Here is a 15,388-nt window from a genome sequence, read left to right on the forward strand (position 1 = left end):
GATAATGACAGCTGTTTTTTTGTTTTGGTTTTTTTTTCCAATTACAGGACATCATTACCTGCCCCAATGTTTTCAAGAAGTGATTTTAGTGTGTGGAGCATATTAAAAAAATGCATTGGACTGGTAAGTTAGCTTGGATGAAACATTCTTATGTGATCTAGGAGATACAGCTGTACCATCACAACTCCTTGTGTTAGAATGAGTGACCTGTCTGCTGGGAAGCTTTGCTTGGACCAAATCCATTCCAGTCAGTTAGGGGTAACGTTTTTTTTCCCTTGCTGCCTGTGACAATGTGAGGAAAATGTTGCATTCGCTCCTTTCCACAAAATTTTAAGCAGTTAAGTGATGCTTTAGTGCTTAGTTGTGACTGCAGCTTTTAATTAAACGGGTAAATTTGTTTGGATATAGTAAAAGACCTGTGGACCTAGAAATCCCTGTGTGAACTTCACTTCTGTCTTGTATCCACAGGTGAAATAAGAAACATTCTAATGCAAATAACAGGTTGCTTTAATAAAGCCACTAAGATTTATTACAGCAATTCAAATCTTATTCTTTATGTAACTGTTTTTTACAAAAATTATTTGTAGTTACTGCAGTAAAAGAGATTTTATGCAAATAGGTGTGTGAGATTTTCAAAATGTGTGGTACTTAAATATCAGTAATGAGCTGATTGGCACATTTATTGCTGCTGTCTGTACAATTTTTAACCTGTTCTGTTTTATATAGACCACAAAATAGAGGGTAGCATTTTTCTCAGATTTACTAGATTAGCCAGATTGATTTTTGAAGTTGTTTATTCTGTTAGATTGCCAGTAGGGTTCTGCAGCCCTTCTAGTCCTTTTCATCTGTAGCACTGAAGTCTGATAAAGGCTTGCCTTTAACTTATCCTTTTGTTGCCTAGGAGCTGTCTAAGATTACGATGCCTATTGTCTTCAACGAGCCATTGAGTTTCCTTCAACGGATAACAGAATATATGGAACATATATACCTCATTAATAAGGCTTGTAGTCATGCAGAGCCCCTGGAAAGAATGCAGGTGAGTAGCAGCTACCACCTTCTGGTTTGTTCAGAAGTTTTTCTCTCGCAGCCTTTCGTTTCAAGACCATTTCTCGCTATCTTTCTCGGGGGCTGTCATAAGAACAACCATATTTGTCTCTCTAGACAAGTTTTGTGTTCCATCGTGGCTATATCAGATATTTGTGACGCTTTCAACTCTTGATACTGTGCACAGAGTGCCACAACTGATGATGCCCAAGGACCTCAGCCCTTTTCAGGACTGCTTTAACTGTAACTCTTTGTGGTTTGTGTGTTGTGAAGATGAAATCTAAGCTTTAAGTCACCCTAAACTGATTCTTTGAGTAGCTCCTTGATTTTTTAATTACTGGATGAGAAATAGTTGTGACAGAGGTGAGCTTTACCACTCTTCTCCAAAACTGGTTGTTGTTGGGAGTAGAGTGTGGCTGCTCTCACAAGAGAGAACTGCGTGTGGTGAGGCCAGGCCTGTGTTCATTTGGTTATACTGGTATTGCTCACAGCTCTGGGAGTGAAACTGGGACATCTATCTTGTATTCTGCGTTTGTCTAGTAAATACCACGGCTTATCGCTCTGCGGGAGCTTCTAGGTGTCGTTTGTTCCTGCTGCTGTGATTCAGAAAAATCTCATTTGTGTTAGAAATTACACTTGCCTGACACTAGGAGAAGCAAGACTCTGTTCCCAGTGACCTCGCTGTGGGGGACAGTCAAAACAGGGGAAAAGTAGATTTGAAAAAATGGACTGTCCTCCTAGAGGTAGGTGGAGAAGCATGGAGTGTAACTTGGCGAAACTTACTCCAGAGAATGATTCCTTTTGGAAATTAGTTTCTTATTAACTGCCTATATTTCCCCACTTCTCTATCCCTTATCCTTTTGGCTTACAAATGTTTTGGCCTTAAGCAATATATCGCACTTTGTTTTTGGAAGAATAACAAAATACTGTAATGTGCAACAAATACATTAAACTTAAGGTTTTAATGTACTATTCTCATAACAGTATGTTCTTAATTTGCTTCTAGGCTGTAGCTGCTTTTGCAGTTTCTGCTGTAGCTTCTCAGTGGGAGAGAACAGGCAAGCCATTTAACCCGCTGTTAGGAGAAACCTATGAATTAACCAGGTAATAAAAGCTTTAAACTGGGAGCTGGGGCTATGTGTGGTCTTGAGTTAGCAGACTCTCATACTAGTTTGGTTGGTTATTCAGCCAAATGAATAAAAATCTGCTAAAGTATCTCTTGAGTACAGCTGAAAGTCTTTTCTCCAAACTATCTCAAAATCATTGAGAAATTGTTATAAGAGCTACTAATCTTATTTCTGGGTTTAGGCAGAGTATGCTTTGAATTATTTAGAGAGACAATGATCTGTGTTCTTCCTCCAGTAAGGACATTTCCTGACAGAGACTATTAATTTAAATAGTGCTTTGCTGATCATGTCCGAGGAGTTAGTGCGAAGGGCTTCCAGCTTGCTTAAATAAATGGGTGGTACGTATGCAGTGGAGAAAAGAATTTTTGGTGAGACCTGCTTCTGCTCCCAAAGAGTTCTGGTATTTTCAAAAGTTATTTTGGTGAAGCTTCTTCAAATGCCTTTTTGGGTAGAAAGTCACGTAGGTGTTGGAATGTGGTTTGGTTTGGAGTATGAAGACAAGATGTTCAGAGTACAATTTCTTTCATTCCATTAACTGTAAATGTGTCATGGGACTAGAAAAGGAAAAAAATCTCACCTTTAGTTAAAAATCCTTAAAACTTAAGTATCAAGTAACTCTTTTCACTTGTAATATTTTAAAAAATTATTTACTGTTTAATGTTCTTTTTTGTTGTTGCTAGGGAGGATTTAGGATTTAGGTTTATATCTGAGCAAGTCAGCCACCACCCACCTATTAGTGCATTTTATTCTGAAGGCCTCAATAAGGACTTTATTTTTCATGGATCAATATATCCCAAACTAAAATTCTGGGGAAAGAGTATAGAAGCGGAGCCTCGGGGAACAATTACTTTGGAGCTTCTGAAGTGAGTATGAGAAGTAAATATTTTATCTTCATCTCCTTCGTGTTTACTTGAGGTGATTACCTAAAAACCTCTTGCTAAAGAGGTTGTAAAGGTTTATTTACAAGTTCATTTTTACTGCTTAATTGCAAGGCTTTGTGTTTTGTTAGGCCATGCTTCTATCGCTGTAGCAATTTGGCCCAGTTTTTCCACTATGGAAATTAGTATTTCTTAAGAGTCGAATGCTACTGAAAACTAATTCTGTGGAGGCATGTAAAATTTAACTAGAGAGATACAATTCTATTACTGAGATATTAAAATTTGTCTTGCTTTTAAATATTATTGTTGGTCTTGATTGTTCGTGTGCATGTGCTCATGGGGAAAGAACTGGGTCTTCAGAATAGCTGTTCTGTATGGTAAGAGAAGGTGAGAAACTTGTCAGGATTGCTTTGTCACAGATTTAATGCTTCCTGTGTATGGTCAACTCGAGGATGCCTCTCCAGATTGCTTTTAGCCTTGTCTCTAATTGCTTATATGTCCCATAAATTATGTGACTGTCCATAAGCTGGTTTGTGCCTTGGTGGCACAGACGCTCGAGTTTCCCTAAGCAGGACACAAGGATGCACCAGAATAGTTGCAGAAGCATTCTGTAACTGAACAAAGGTGCTTTTACAAAAGCATTCCTCAGGCTCAACTTGAGGTTGTTTTGAGATATCTGCTTATGAAACTTCTAGACATTTGGTTTCAATAAGGAGTCAGCTTTTCTGCCATATCAAGCATTGACTTTCCCAGAGTTTCTTTTGAAAGTATAATTTATTTGTCGAGCTGCTGGCATCCAATCTTCCAAAGTTTAGAAAAGTATGAACTGATCTGGGATAGAAATGGTGATGGAAATAGAGGAAATTTCTGAGTGTAGAAAGAGCTCTGAATGTTAGTGCAGAACGCAGACATGACAAAACCGAAATTTGTTGTTGGGGGAAGGACTTGATTTAGAAGACTTCAAATTCTTGCTCTGCCTAATCAAAGGACAGGGAGAGATTTAGACTGGAGTATAAACAATTAAAGCATTTCTGTGAAATAATTGCTTCAAGTTAGCAGCAGAAGTTGAAATCAAATTTTGAGCCTCTTGGTGTTGATTTGGCAGCTCAGGGTCTGAGGGAGCAAGGAACTGTTTAGGAAGCAAAATTGCGCATCAGTGTAAAGTGTTGCATTTATGTTAAGCATGTCTATGTTTTCGAAATGTGCATTAGAAAAAACACTTCTTCCTCAGTTTTCCAGCACAGAGGAGTGTTTCAATTTGTCAGCGCTGGCCATGAGTGCCTTGTGTTTTGGTTTATGCTTTTGGTGTCAAGTAGTTTGTGAATTAAAATGCATGCAAAGGCTGGTGGGATGATTTGGGGGTATTTTTTCCCCACTTGAAGAGTAGTCATTGTTCTAAAGTATGCTTGAAGACTATTTGCTGTAGAAAATAGTCAGATTTCAACGATCTGGTTTTCCTCTGTACTGGAAAATGAAAGACCAGTTGGAAATACTAAATATGAGGGTTCTCTCCGTGCTTTCTGGAAGTAGAAATACAAAGCATTTGTTCCAAAGAGAACACCTCTTATTTCTGTGCTTTTTGTATTAGAGTTTGCAAGCTTTCTTAAGATGTGTTTGTGGAAGCCACTTATGCAGTTTGTGGACTCGTATTGCTCTTCAGGTTCAAAAGCCTTCACCACTCAGTGTTTGCACAATGAAAAATGGTTTAAGTGGGTGAGTCTGACCAGTGCTTGGGGAGGTCTTTGTCTTAAACCTTTGTCAGAACTGGTAGTGGGTAATCCCTCTGCGGGAAGACTCAAATGTTTATGTTCAGTGCTTTTTTTTATCACCAAAAGGTACTTTTTAGGTTATGACAGAGGTTTACAAGAATAGAGCTTTAGGAAGAAGTCTGCAGTGCTGCTGCAGGAGTTAAATAGGTGCTATGATTAGGTGTGAGTTTGTAGGTCTGGTCTCCTGTGAGTGTTACGTTTTCTCAAATTTAACTTTAAAAGTACAAATGAAAAAGATCAGGACTGCTGTTTGTGTTGAGTTTGTAATCAAAAGCACAGCAATTGTAAAACTTACTATTTCAACTCTGAGAATGAAAAAAGTAAAGGGGATATCACTTTATTAACTTGCAGTAATGTTTATATACAACACATTTTTGGCTTATAAAGGGAAGTCTGTTTCTTTTCTGTTTTGAAGTTAACTGTTGGCTGTTCATAGGAGTGCTAAATATTTTGCCCTGCTGTGAATGGAATTGAAAACAGGCTTATAGTTTATCTCAAATTCAGGAAAATTATTTATTTCTCCATTTTCTTTACAGACATAATGAAGCATACACCTGGACAAATCCAACCTGTTGTGTACATAATGTAATTATTGGTAAACTGTGGTTAGAACAATACGGAACAGTAGAAATTGTAAATCACAGGTAACACTAATTGTGAACTGAGAGTTGGCTTGTAGGGACTGGTGCATGGAAGCTTGGTTTTGAAGGTCCAGAGTTGTCTTGTTTTATTTCTTTCTTTTTCTTTTCTTCTCTTTCTGACAAATCCAAACTATATGTTGGCCTGGGCTTAGTTTTATAGCAATATTAATGAATACTGGCTTATGGGATGCAAGGATTTTATGTTTGAGAGACACCCGTTCACATTCAGCCCTGTTAACAGAAAACAGAAATTAAATTTAACTCCAGAGCCATCAAATGGAATAATTGTTGGAAGCTTGTCGCAGACCTCAGTCATGTTGATTTGTGGCTTGGTACTCTCTTTAGTTTTGATAATACAGAATGTCTTAAATTAAGGGTATGGCACAGAAAAATGACAACAGGGCATGATAAAGTGAGCTTAGAGCATGTCAATTGCTCTGGCAACTGCCTATAAAAGCCTTCTACATTATATAAAATAAATTACCTCCTATAATGGTGAGGGAGAGAATTTTGTGAAAATTGTATTACTTCTGCACATGTTTTTCTGTCAATAAATGGAAGCTTTAATCCAGCAGGGCTGCTGTTTTGATAGTTATCACAGCAGCACATCTACAATCCTGTCTCCTCTATTTGCACAGAAGACCTGGGGTGGTCTCTATATGCTTTTTGATTGACATAGAAACTTGGCCTGATGCCTCCCTGGGAGAGATTATTTACCTATGTGTAAATCTCATTGTCAAGAAGATGCTGAAATATAAATCTGATTTATGTTTGTAAAGTGTTAAGTTCAGAATTTTTGATAGCAATTTAGAGGTAACTTTTGAATGTACCTAACTAGATTTTCCTGCATAGGTCATGTGTACAAGTTATTTCCCTTTACAATAAGCTGTAAACAGATATTAATCTGGAATGCAGTGTGTTAATAGTGTGGGTTAAGTAGTAAGCAAGTCCGCATTCTATTTTATTCCTGGTACTTTTGATAAATTTTAGATATACATGAAACTTAGAAGTCTGGTTGTGTTTTCAGTTGGCTTTTGCAGGCTGATGTCTTCAAGTGCACGTTGATTTCTTTTTAAAAATTCCATAAAAAGGATAAAACTTTCTGTGCCTCTTGAAGTGCCCTGGTCAGATAATAAACCATCATTAAAGAAAAATAATTATATAAATAACTGCCCCCCAGCTAAGTGTAAATATATGGAAGAAACTAAATAAGGTATAAAAGTAAACTTTGTGTCTTTGAGCATGTCCTTATTTCCTTGACAGCACTGGAGATAAATGTGTCCTTAATTTTAAACCGTGTGGACTGTTTGGGAAGGAGCTTCACAGAGTAGAAGGATACATTCAGGACAAAAAGTAAGTGATAAAGCCTCTTGGCCTCTCTGTTTCTGAGCACTGTGGCGTTTCTCTTGCTGGCATAGTGACCACAACTGATGTGACTGCTAAGTGGCTAGAAATGCAGATTTTAACTCCTTTCTGTTCTCTGTGTCAGTATTAACCCCCTTGATTCTAGGATGATCATTTTAAGCATTATTAGAAAAAACTATCCAGTCCACTCTTTGGAAATAAAAATATCCAGAGAAAAAGCAGAATAGCGCAATTGATGTCACTGCTGTACAGTCACAATTCCAGTCTCCAATTTAAAATAATGAGAATATGGTAATTAGAAATTTTCAATTGAGCCCAAACCTGTTTTGTGACTCTTAAGTCTCTGTTTTGTAAACTATTGGCTTTATGCACCCACGCTGATTTTAACAGTGGCAAAAGCATATGACTAAGTCATGAGGATGTGTTCAGCAGGACTGAATGCTGGGAAGACTGGAATCGGATGAAACCTTCTGTTTGCATTATCAAATATCTGGCTTATAAGAAATCTGCGAAGAAGCATGGAATACAACAAAGTCTAAGCTGGGTATTTCATATAGATCAGAATCCTCATGATTTGGCTTAGAAGGCTTTATAAAAAGCAAATGCTAAATCTCCTTGTCTTTCTCTGCAGCCGAAAGAAGCTGTGTGTGATCTACGGCAAGTGGACAGAATGTTTGTGGTGCACTGATCCCACTACGTATGAGACTTACAAAAAGAATGAAAAGAGAGGTGGTGAGCAGAAGAAAATGAAGCCGGTAAGATAAAGGATTCTTTAGGGAGAAAAGATACCAAAATATGAGAAATGGAAGGAAAACATTGTCTTTACAGAAATGATCAGGTGGTGGTGAATGGAGGGTTAAAACAGTCTGGTAGGGGTCAGATGCGGGCAGCCTTAGTCCCCTGACAAGGCTTGCAGTTGGGACTCAGTCTTCAGTGTGTGCTGCTGGTATTGAAGAGTGGTGTTTGCTAGAGCTTTGTCAAAGAGAAGACATCAAATATCAGCCTCAAAGCTGACATTTTCCAGTCCTTGAATGAGGAAAGTGGCTCTACTGCCAACTCCAGATGTTACAATGCTAGGATTAGGGCATTAAAAAAAAAAAAATTACATGTTTTGTAAGTCAATTATGCTTTCTGGTGATGCAGCCTTTCAGAATTTGATACAGGCAGCCTTGACAACAGAGGGGTCTGGAAACTTGCAGGGTTTTTTTGATCACATGTTAGCAGTGTCACCACCAAAGCCTCAGTGTTACACAGTGTTGTATAGTGCAGCAGGGCCCTGCTGGATTTCCTGATGTCAACAGAGTCTTGCAGATGCTGGTTGCTCACTGAAAATGATAAGTTAAACAGCAGCTCATCACTCTTAATGTTAAGAAGCTCAAACTTTTAATAAAAAGTGCTCACATCAGAAGAATCTAGAGCAACCACAGGCCTTGCTTTTGGCTCTGGTTTCCATCATGGTACAGGCTTATATTTTTTTAAAAGCAATAAAAAGCTGATTTTTTAAAAAAGCAATAAGATTCTGCTCATCTTAGGAGAATCAACTCTTTCTTTCCTTCCTTCCTGTTGAATCTATATTTAGATGAGGAACTGTCTAACAGTAAACCAGATGTTGACATGGAAAGTAGCCTAAAAGAGTCTTTTTAAAGAATGAATACTCAAATCGAATGACTGAAATTAGACCCTTAACCATATGGAGCTGTTTTCTACTGCATAAAACAGGCCCTCTGTAATTTAATAGGGTATTTTGGCATAAAATAAGCAAGCCATGTCAGAGGGGGCAGCAAGAAAATAGACAAGGATGGAAGTGAGGGGAGGGAAGAAAACTGATACTGTCACTCTTGGATGTTATTGCCTCAGACTTCCCTTATTGTTATTGTGGTTTTAAATGATTTTTCATGGTGAAGTCTTCTGAAGTTCTACAATGTAGCTTCTTTGTGTCCTACAACAGTCAGATCCTCTCAGATTCTGAGAACAGCCTCTTGAAGAGTACTTAGTAAGTTTGATTTTGCAATTGTTACAGCAGCACATCTGGCAACAGAGGAACTGGGAAGGAAAGACATGTAATTTATAAACTTAAGTACACAGTCTTCATAGTTAGAAAATGGCAGTGATAATAGTTATTTGAATCTAGATGATAGAAATCAGATTGAAACAAGGGCATAGCTGTGTTTTTAATTGCAACTCCAAATCTTTTGCAAATGATGAAGCAATATCCAAAAGCAGGTATGCCTTATTTCTCTTTCTGAGGCTGTTATGGGAACTGATTTAAAATGCAGTCTTGGCTCATTGCAGCCTGAGGAAGTAATAGTTATGTTAAGTGAAATTAAGCTAGGGCATGGGATAGAAGGGAAGCAAGAGAAAAGACTTCTGAAAGACATTAATTTTATTATTATAATAATAATTATTATTAATAGTATAATAAACAGACATTCACTTTGTACATAGGTGGTGAGAGACTATTCAGAGATAGCAGGAGTAACACGTTACTGTTCCTCTCATTTTTATTGTAAAAGAGTGAAGAAAAGCAAACATGAGGGATGAGGCAGAAGTACAGGAAGGTGTTTAATATCTCCCACTTGAACAGATTCTTTAACAGGCTGTAGAACTCTGGATGAAACTGTCCAATTTCCCTTTGTTCCCCTGCAAAATGTTATTTCTGTTACAGAGTGATGATGTTATTAAATCTGAAAATGACGAGGCTGATGATATGCCAGAGGTTCAAGACACGGTACAGTTCATACCAGGCAGTAAATTGCTTTGGAGAATAAATTGTAGGCCACCAAACTCATCACAGGTAACTGTTTCAATCAGTCTGTGTATTGTTGTCACTAGTGACTTATTCAAGGAAACAAGAGTAATGTTCAAAGGAAACCTTGTTGAAATGTCTGTCCTTAGTATGTGCATTGACAGGACCTGGCAGTTCTTGCTGCAGCAGTAAAATTATGCTACAGGAGGCCATCTGCTTGGTTCCTGGGCTGAAAGCATCACTGCTGTCTAGAAGCAGGTGTAAAGAATGAATGCTCTGACTGCAGCTGCCTCAGTGTGAGTCTGGTGTCTTAGATTAACATATCTGCAAGACCTTAGCACTCGGAGTGGCTCAAGTACAGACAGACGTTCTCTTCTGCTGACCCTGTTATTAAAAACAGGCTTCCAAAAAATGCAGTAGCTGGGCAGCTGGATATTAACTTCAGTAGTTCCAACAACACTTTTTGGGCTTTTACATGTGTGGGTGTTGTTCTTGTAAAAAATCATAATGTTAAATATCAGTTATACAGGAAAATCTGTCTTGATCTTCTGAAGCAAAGACTGCCCTTCCTTGTCCTCCCCTCCAACAAAAAAGTTTTGCATGAACCTAACCTTGCTTTCAGGGTGGACAGTAGGATTGGGTTTGACTCAGTGATTTCTCTTGAAAGTTCTGTTTTATCTATTCGGTATAGCAAACCAAATGCCACTTTATCAAAATCACTTGTGTGTTCTCTTTAATTTGCCTTTAAGATGTACAATTTCACCAGTTTTGCTGTGAGTCTCAATGAGCTGGAAACAGGCATGGAAGCAATATTAGCGCCCACTGACTGTCGGCTACGTCCGGATATCAGAAATATGGAAAACGGAAACATGGGTATGTGTTTGCTGGAGAAATTATTTTCACATCAGTAAATTTTGAGGGATGGCTGAAGGGAGGTTAGTTGACACAGGAACACTGTCTTCATTTTCTCATTTGCAGAGGAGCTTTAACTCATTTCACCCCGTGTTAATGAACACGCTTTTTGACAATGTATGATACCTGTTTTCTCCCAGAGAAGTGTGGCAGAGCAAATGTGTCTGAGGTGGATCCCAAGACTGCTGTCCTATGTTACGGTGTATTTACATGTTTGTTAACTTAGGGGGAACTGGCAGACATCTCTCTTGCCCTGGAGTTTGGAGAGATGGTGTGAACAGACATGCTCTGTTGCTCTGGCATTTGTTAGACAAAACACATGGCCAAATAGTTAAAAAAAAATCACCCTCTCTTATGCCTTATCTAAATTCTTGCCTGCTGTCTCGATGCAGTGTTTGTTCTATCTAAACTCCAAAATTCTAGTGTTGACTCTCGATTTGTAGTAACAACTTCTCTGAAATGATGGTGTTAGTTTTTTGTTGCCTGAGATTTCCATTGTTCAGTGATATTGTGTACAGAAAATGCTTTCTCCTACTTAAATGGATCATATTTCATTTCTCTCCAGTCTTTTCTGTGTTTTCCGCAGTTTTGCTTCTATTTTGCTAAGTAACCAATTTCTCTTGAACTGTTTGTTAGATGTGGCCAGCAAAGAAAAAGAGAGATTAGAAGAGAAACAAAGAGCCGCCCGCAAGGAGCGTGCGAAAGATGAAGTGGAGTGGCACACACGGTAAGGGGAAGGAAGCTAGGATGTGTTTAATGCTCTGAATGGTTTGGTATGTTGCTTGAAATGTTTTTATTCAAGACAGCATGTGTTTGGTTTCCTGCATGACAGCACAATCTGTAGTGTCACTGAAAGCATTTGCTGGGTCAACAATTAAACAATGTAGCTGGAAGCCAAAATTGCTGATAACTGCATCCTGGAGAAATTATCTAATAATAAATGCTTAAACCTGTCATAATTAACTACTGTTAACGGTGAATTTTTTGGCTTTCTTTTTTTAAAAACTTACAGAGGTTCTAATTTCATTAGAAGGAATAAAATGTTACATCTCATCTCTCCTTTAACCAATTCCTGTCCCCTTTTGGTAGTCAAGTAAGACAACGTGGCCCTCTAAGGCCTTTTGTTTTCACTCTCTTAGGACTTCTTGTCTTGGATTCTTCAGAAACTGCTTTTTTTTGGATTGCACATTTAAGTGACTTCTCAGTCATAGAATGCATCACAGAGTGTGTAGTTTGGCTGGTTGCGTTCCATGGATGTCGGTGCTGTGCAGTCAAGTGTATGCTCACAGCCAGTTCCTGCAGGTGATTCCTTCAAAGGCAAAAGCTTTGGGATGCTCCCATGATTTCATGAAATTCAGAAGAGAAAGCATTCTCTTCCCAAAGCCTGGAGGAGAAGCTTACAGACTAATTCCAGTTAATGCCTTTGAAAATCTCTTCCAGAGAACATAAAATTGTTTTCAGTCAACGTGGCTAAAAAGTGAGCATCTGTTCATGTTCTGTACAAAGTCCAGCTCGATAGAACAAAACTGTTTCCTGTTTGGACAGGTTTACAAAAAGGGTTGCGTAACTGATTTGGCATTGTTTTGCAGAAAAAATATTATATATAATCAGTTTATCATCTAGAATTTCAATGTTACTTTTATTAGGAATGGGGCAGCAATTTTAAAATTCATTTCGTAGTTCTTCCTGACTTTATGTAAAAAAAAACATTAAAAAAAGATGCCTTACGAGGTGTGATCATTGCGTTCGAAGCTGAACGCCTTATTTTTCATGTTCAGAACATTTCCTGAGAATTTTTTCCAATAAGAAATACCATTGTATTTTTACAATGTATTGTGAAAGAGACAAAGTTGTTCTTCTATCAATAACTATTCACTCTGTTTGATGTTTTGTTTTTTCCAGATGGTTTCATCAAGGCACTAACCCATACACCGGGACTTCGGATTGGCTGTACTCAGGTGGCTATTTTGATAGGAATTTCTCAGACTGTCCAGACATATACTGAAACTATGGAACCAATTGCTCATCTCATCTGGACATCTAGTTACTAGATTTCATTCCAAGCCAGTTATTCTGGTTTTGTTGATAGCAAAAACCATCTTTTCTAAATAAATTTTAACAAAAATTCTGTCGATCAACAATCAAGGATTTAATTATCACTAATGTTGAATTGCCAAATATTTAAATACTGTTGCATTCTTTCCATAAAGCTGCACCTGAAATCATCATGTTTTCACTAATTTTCAAAGGGGCCTTTGGTTCTTCTTTACTTTCCCTGGTTTCATTTGTCAGGAAGAATACGCTATATCTGGTAGAGCACATAACATCCTTGAAAACTACATAACTTACAATAGAAATAATATCCTTGTTACTTAGTACAATAGTGAAGAATCTGAAGTTTTTGGAACTTGGAGCAGGGATGAAAAGCTAATAAGGTACCCAACAGGATCAAATCTAGTAATGTTGATACTGCCCATGAAGAGATGCATGTGAGCCTTTCCATATGGTATGTAGCACTACAAGGGGACGGGAGCTCCCGGCCCTTCTCGATACAATTCAGTAATGCAGAGACTCGGGGAAACAAAAACCAACCTGAGCTTCTCAGCTGTAGTTGTATGTAACAGAGTCTTCATAACTCTTGGACACTGTGAGCATTAAACTGTATACCTATGGTAAAAGTAATAAAGCATACGCTAGGAGCAAGGAAGGGTGCTTTCAAAAGTGTACTTTTCCTGAAGTCAAATGCTGTTCTTAAAATACAAGAAGCTTCAGAAGCAATTGTAGGAACGTAGAGGTGGTTACCTTGTAAAATATACTGCTTGCTACCACTTGGAGGCTTAAACCTTCTGCACTACCCTTGGCAGCTTTGGCACTATGTATGCTTCTAGACTAAACTCTCATTTGGAAGCACTTTGGTGTGTATATCCACACAGGTTCCTGTTTTGGGGAAGTTTCGGTTTGCATGTTTTTCATTACTAGGTCATGTCTGTTTTGTATGTTGTGAAAACGCAGAATCAACCTAAAGCTTTGGCAGGCTTATACCTATTACCAGTTTTCTGTGAGCACGTGCTGGCAAAAAAATGGGATATTTTTGTTCTATATCAAACCATCGAAGCCATATAATACTGGAATAATCCATTACTGAATTGACGCATTTGTTTTCTTTCAAGTGTTGCATTTTGGGGGAAAAAAAGGAAGGGGACAGGCTTGAAAAATTAGGTCCAGTAATTAAAACTAACTCTAGTATTGCTGCTTCTTTCATGGAAACTTTGAATTGAGTAACTGGTTAAAAATGAAGAGCAGCTATGCTGCTGTGCAGTTTACAGTAATTCAGAAGTTGCTGGGGTTAAGCACCAACGCCTTGAGGAATTTGTGGAAGAACTGGTCTGACTGATGTCAAGGCACATCTGGAGTTTCATCCAAAGAGCAGACTTTTGAAGTGCTGCTCTCCCAGCTATGGGATTAAAAAGCAAAAGAAAATCAACATAGTTGTGGAGAGACATTTTTGTATCAAGTCATGCATCTAATGATGGGATTAACTTCACCTCTTGGACAGGTTTAGTTTTTGTCTTCATTTGGAAAAATAAGAGAAGCTATAAAACTTTGAGGCAATAAGTGAAGGCCTAATCTGAAATGTGTTTGTGGCAACTTCATTTTGTTGCCTGTAGTCCCTAGTGCTGATTGCAGGTCTAGACTTGGTAATGGGGTGCAGACAACAGAGTTGTATTTGTTCCCAGTAAGTGCAGAGACACTTGACTTTTAAAGACATTGCTGATCCACGTGGAACAGCATAAAAATATTTTTTTATAAAAAATTGAACTCTTAATGACTGTGCCAGGCACTGCATCCCCCTTTCCAAACTCGCTGCAAGCAGCGTAGGGAACCCTTTGTTAAGTGAGGACTGAAAGGATTCACGTATTGAGCCAGTTTAACATCTCATGGCAGTTTAAAGCTTGCTTGAAATACATAATATGTTTAATGCTGGAGTAGTGTTTTTAAAACAACACACATAAATAGCAATTGCCTGAATGGAAAAACTGTAGACTAATTGCTAAAGGAACACTCTGTTTATAAAAAGTGTACGGGTTAGCATCCCTCTCATTTGAGTTATGGTTTAAATTCAAAGACCGAAACCCTTTTCATTACGTGAAAGCATGAAAAGATTATAACAGCATGTTTAATCCAAACTTCAGTTTGGAACAGTCATGGGATTTAAAGAGAAACGGGGAAGGTTTCTAAAACATGAACACTTCATTGGTTGTCTTTACTCCCTTTGTCCCCTTCCTTTAGTGTAAAGTTTTCAGTAAAATTTTGTTAGTCCCAACTCTATCTTTTTTTTTTTTTTTAATTTATTGTACTTCATTGACAACACTTACAAAGTATTTTCCCTTCCCTGCCAACCCGTCTGTGCTTGGCTCACTGCGGGGCTCTGAATGCTGCAGTTCCATTGCTCTCAACGTGAAAAAGTTTTATTTTCGATGCAAATCTCTCCTCAGTAGTTTACGTGTCAAAACATCAATAACTTTGCACCTTTTGAAAGAATGTCACTTTTATAACTCAATTAAACACTGTATATAAGACGACTGTGTTAGTGTATGTTAATACAGCTCTGTAGAGAAACCGGCTAGAAAGAAAATGACAATAAATACTTCATTCCCTGTGGGATTTGTGTGAGCGAGAGTCTCGTACTGGGCAGGGGTGGCTGGCTCTGGCTTGGGCTTTGTTCAGCCAGCTCTGTGTCTATACTTTTTATTTTTGCTGTGACTTTAGTAGATGATATTTAAATCGGGGCTTTGGGCACCCCGATGGCTGTCGAGGCTTTCCCCGTGCCCTGTGTTGAGTCTGGGATGTGTGGGGTGAGGGTGGTGGCGCATCAGGGACCGGGATGATGATGGGAAGAGAAGGG

At 38.3% G+C, this 15,388-nt stretch overlaps 1 protein-coding gene across 1 annotated transcript in view; it reads left to right on the forward strand.

The window, feature by feature from the left end:
- OSBPL2 (oxysterol binding protein like 2) overlaps nt 1-15,062 on the forward strand; it is a 32,023-nt gene extending 16,961 nt beyond the window's left edge. Inside the window, exons 5-15 of the mRNA XM_069872050.1 lie at nt 48-123; nt 902-1,036; nt 2,051-2,148; nt 2,852-3,034; nt 5,355-5,462; nt 6,723-6,812; nt 7,456-7,579; nt 9,490-9,618; nt 10,320-10,443; nt 11,119-11,209; nt 12,385-15,062. Coding sequence (XP_069728151.1) covers nt 48-123; nt 902-1,036; nt 2,051-2,148; nt 2,852-3,034; nt 5,355-5,462; nt 6,723-6,812; nt 7,456-7,579; nt 9,490-9,618; nt 10,320-10,443; nt 11,119-11,209; nt 12,385-12,487 — 1,261 coding nt within the window. The 3' untranslated portion in view covers nt 12,488-15,062. The remainder of the gene's footprint in view (nt 1-47; nt 124-901; nt 1,037-2,050; nt 2,149-2,851; nt 3,035-5,354; nt 5,463-6,722; nt 6,813-7,455; nt 7,580-9,489; nt 9,619-10,319; nt 10,444-11,118; nt 11,210-12,384) is intronic.
- The last annotated feature ends 326 nt before the right edge of the window (nt 15,063-15,388 follow it).

This window comes from Phaenicophaeus curvirostris, chromosome 18, assembly GCF_032191515.1.
Source record: "Phaenicophaeus curvirostris isolate KB17595 chromosome 18, BPBGC_Pcur_1.0, whole genome shotgun sequence".
In the NCBI taxonomy this organism is placed as follows: Eukaryota; Metazoa; Chordata; class Aves; order Cuculiformes; family Cuculidae; genus Phaenicophaeus; species Phaenicophaeus curvirostris.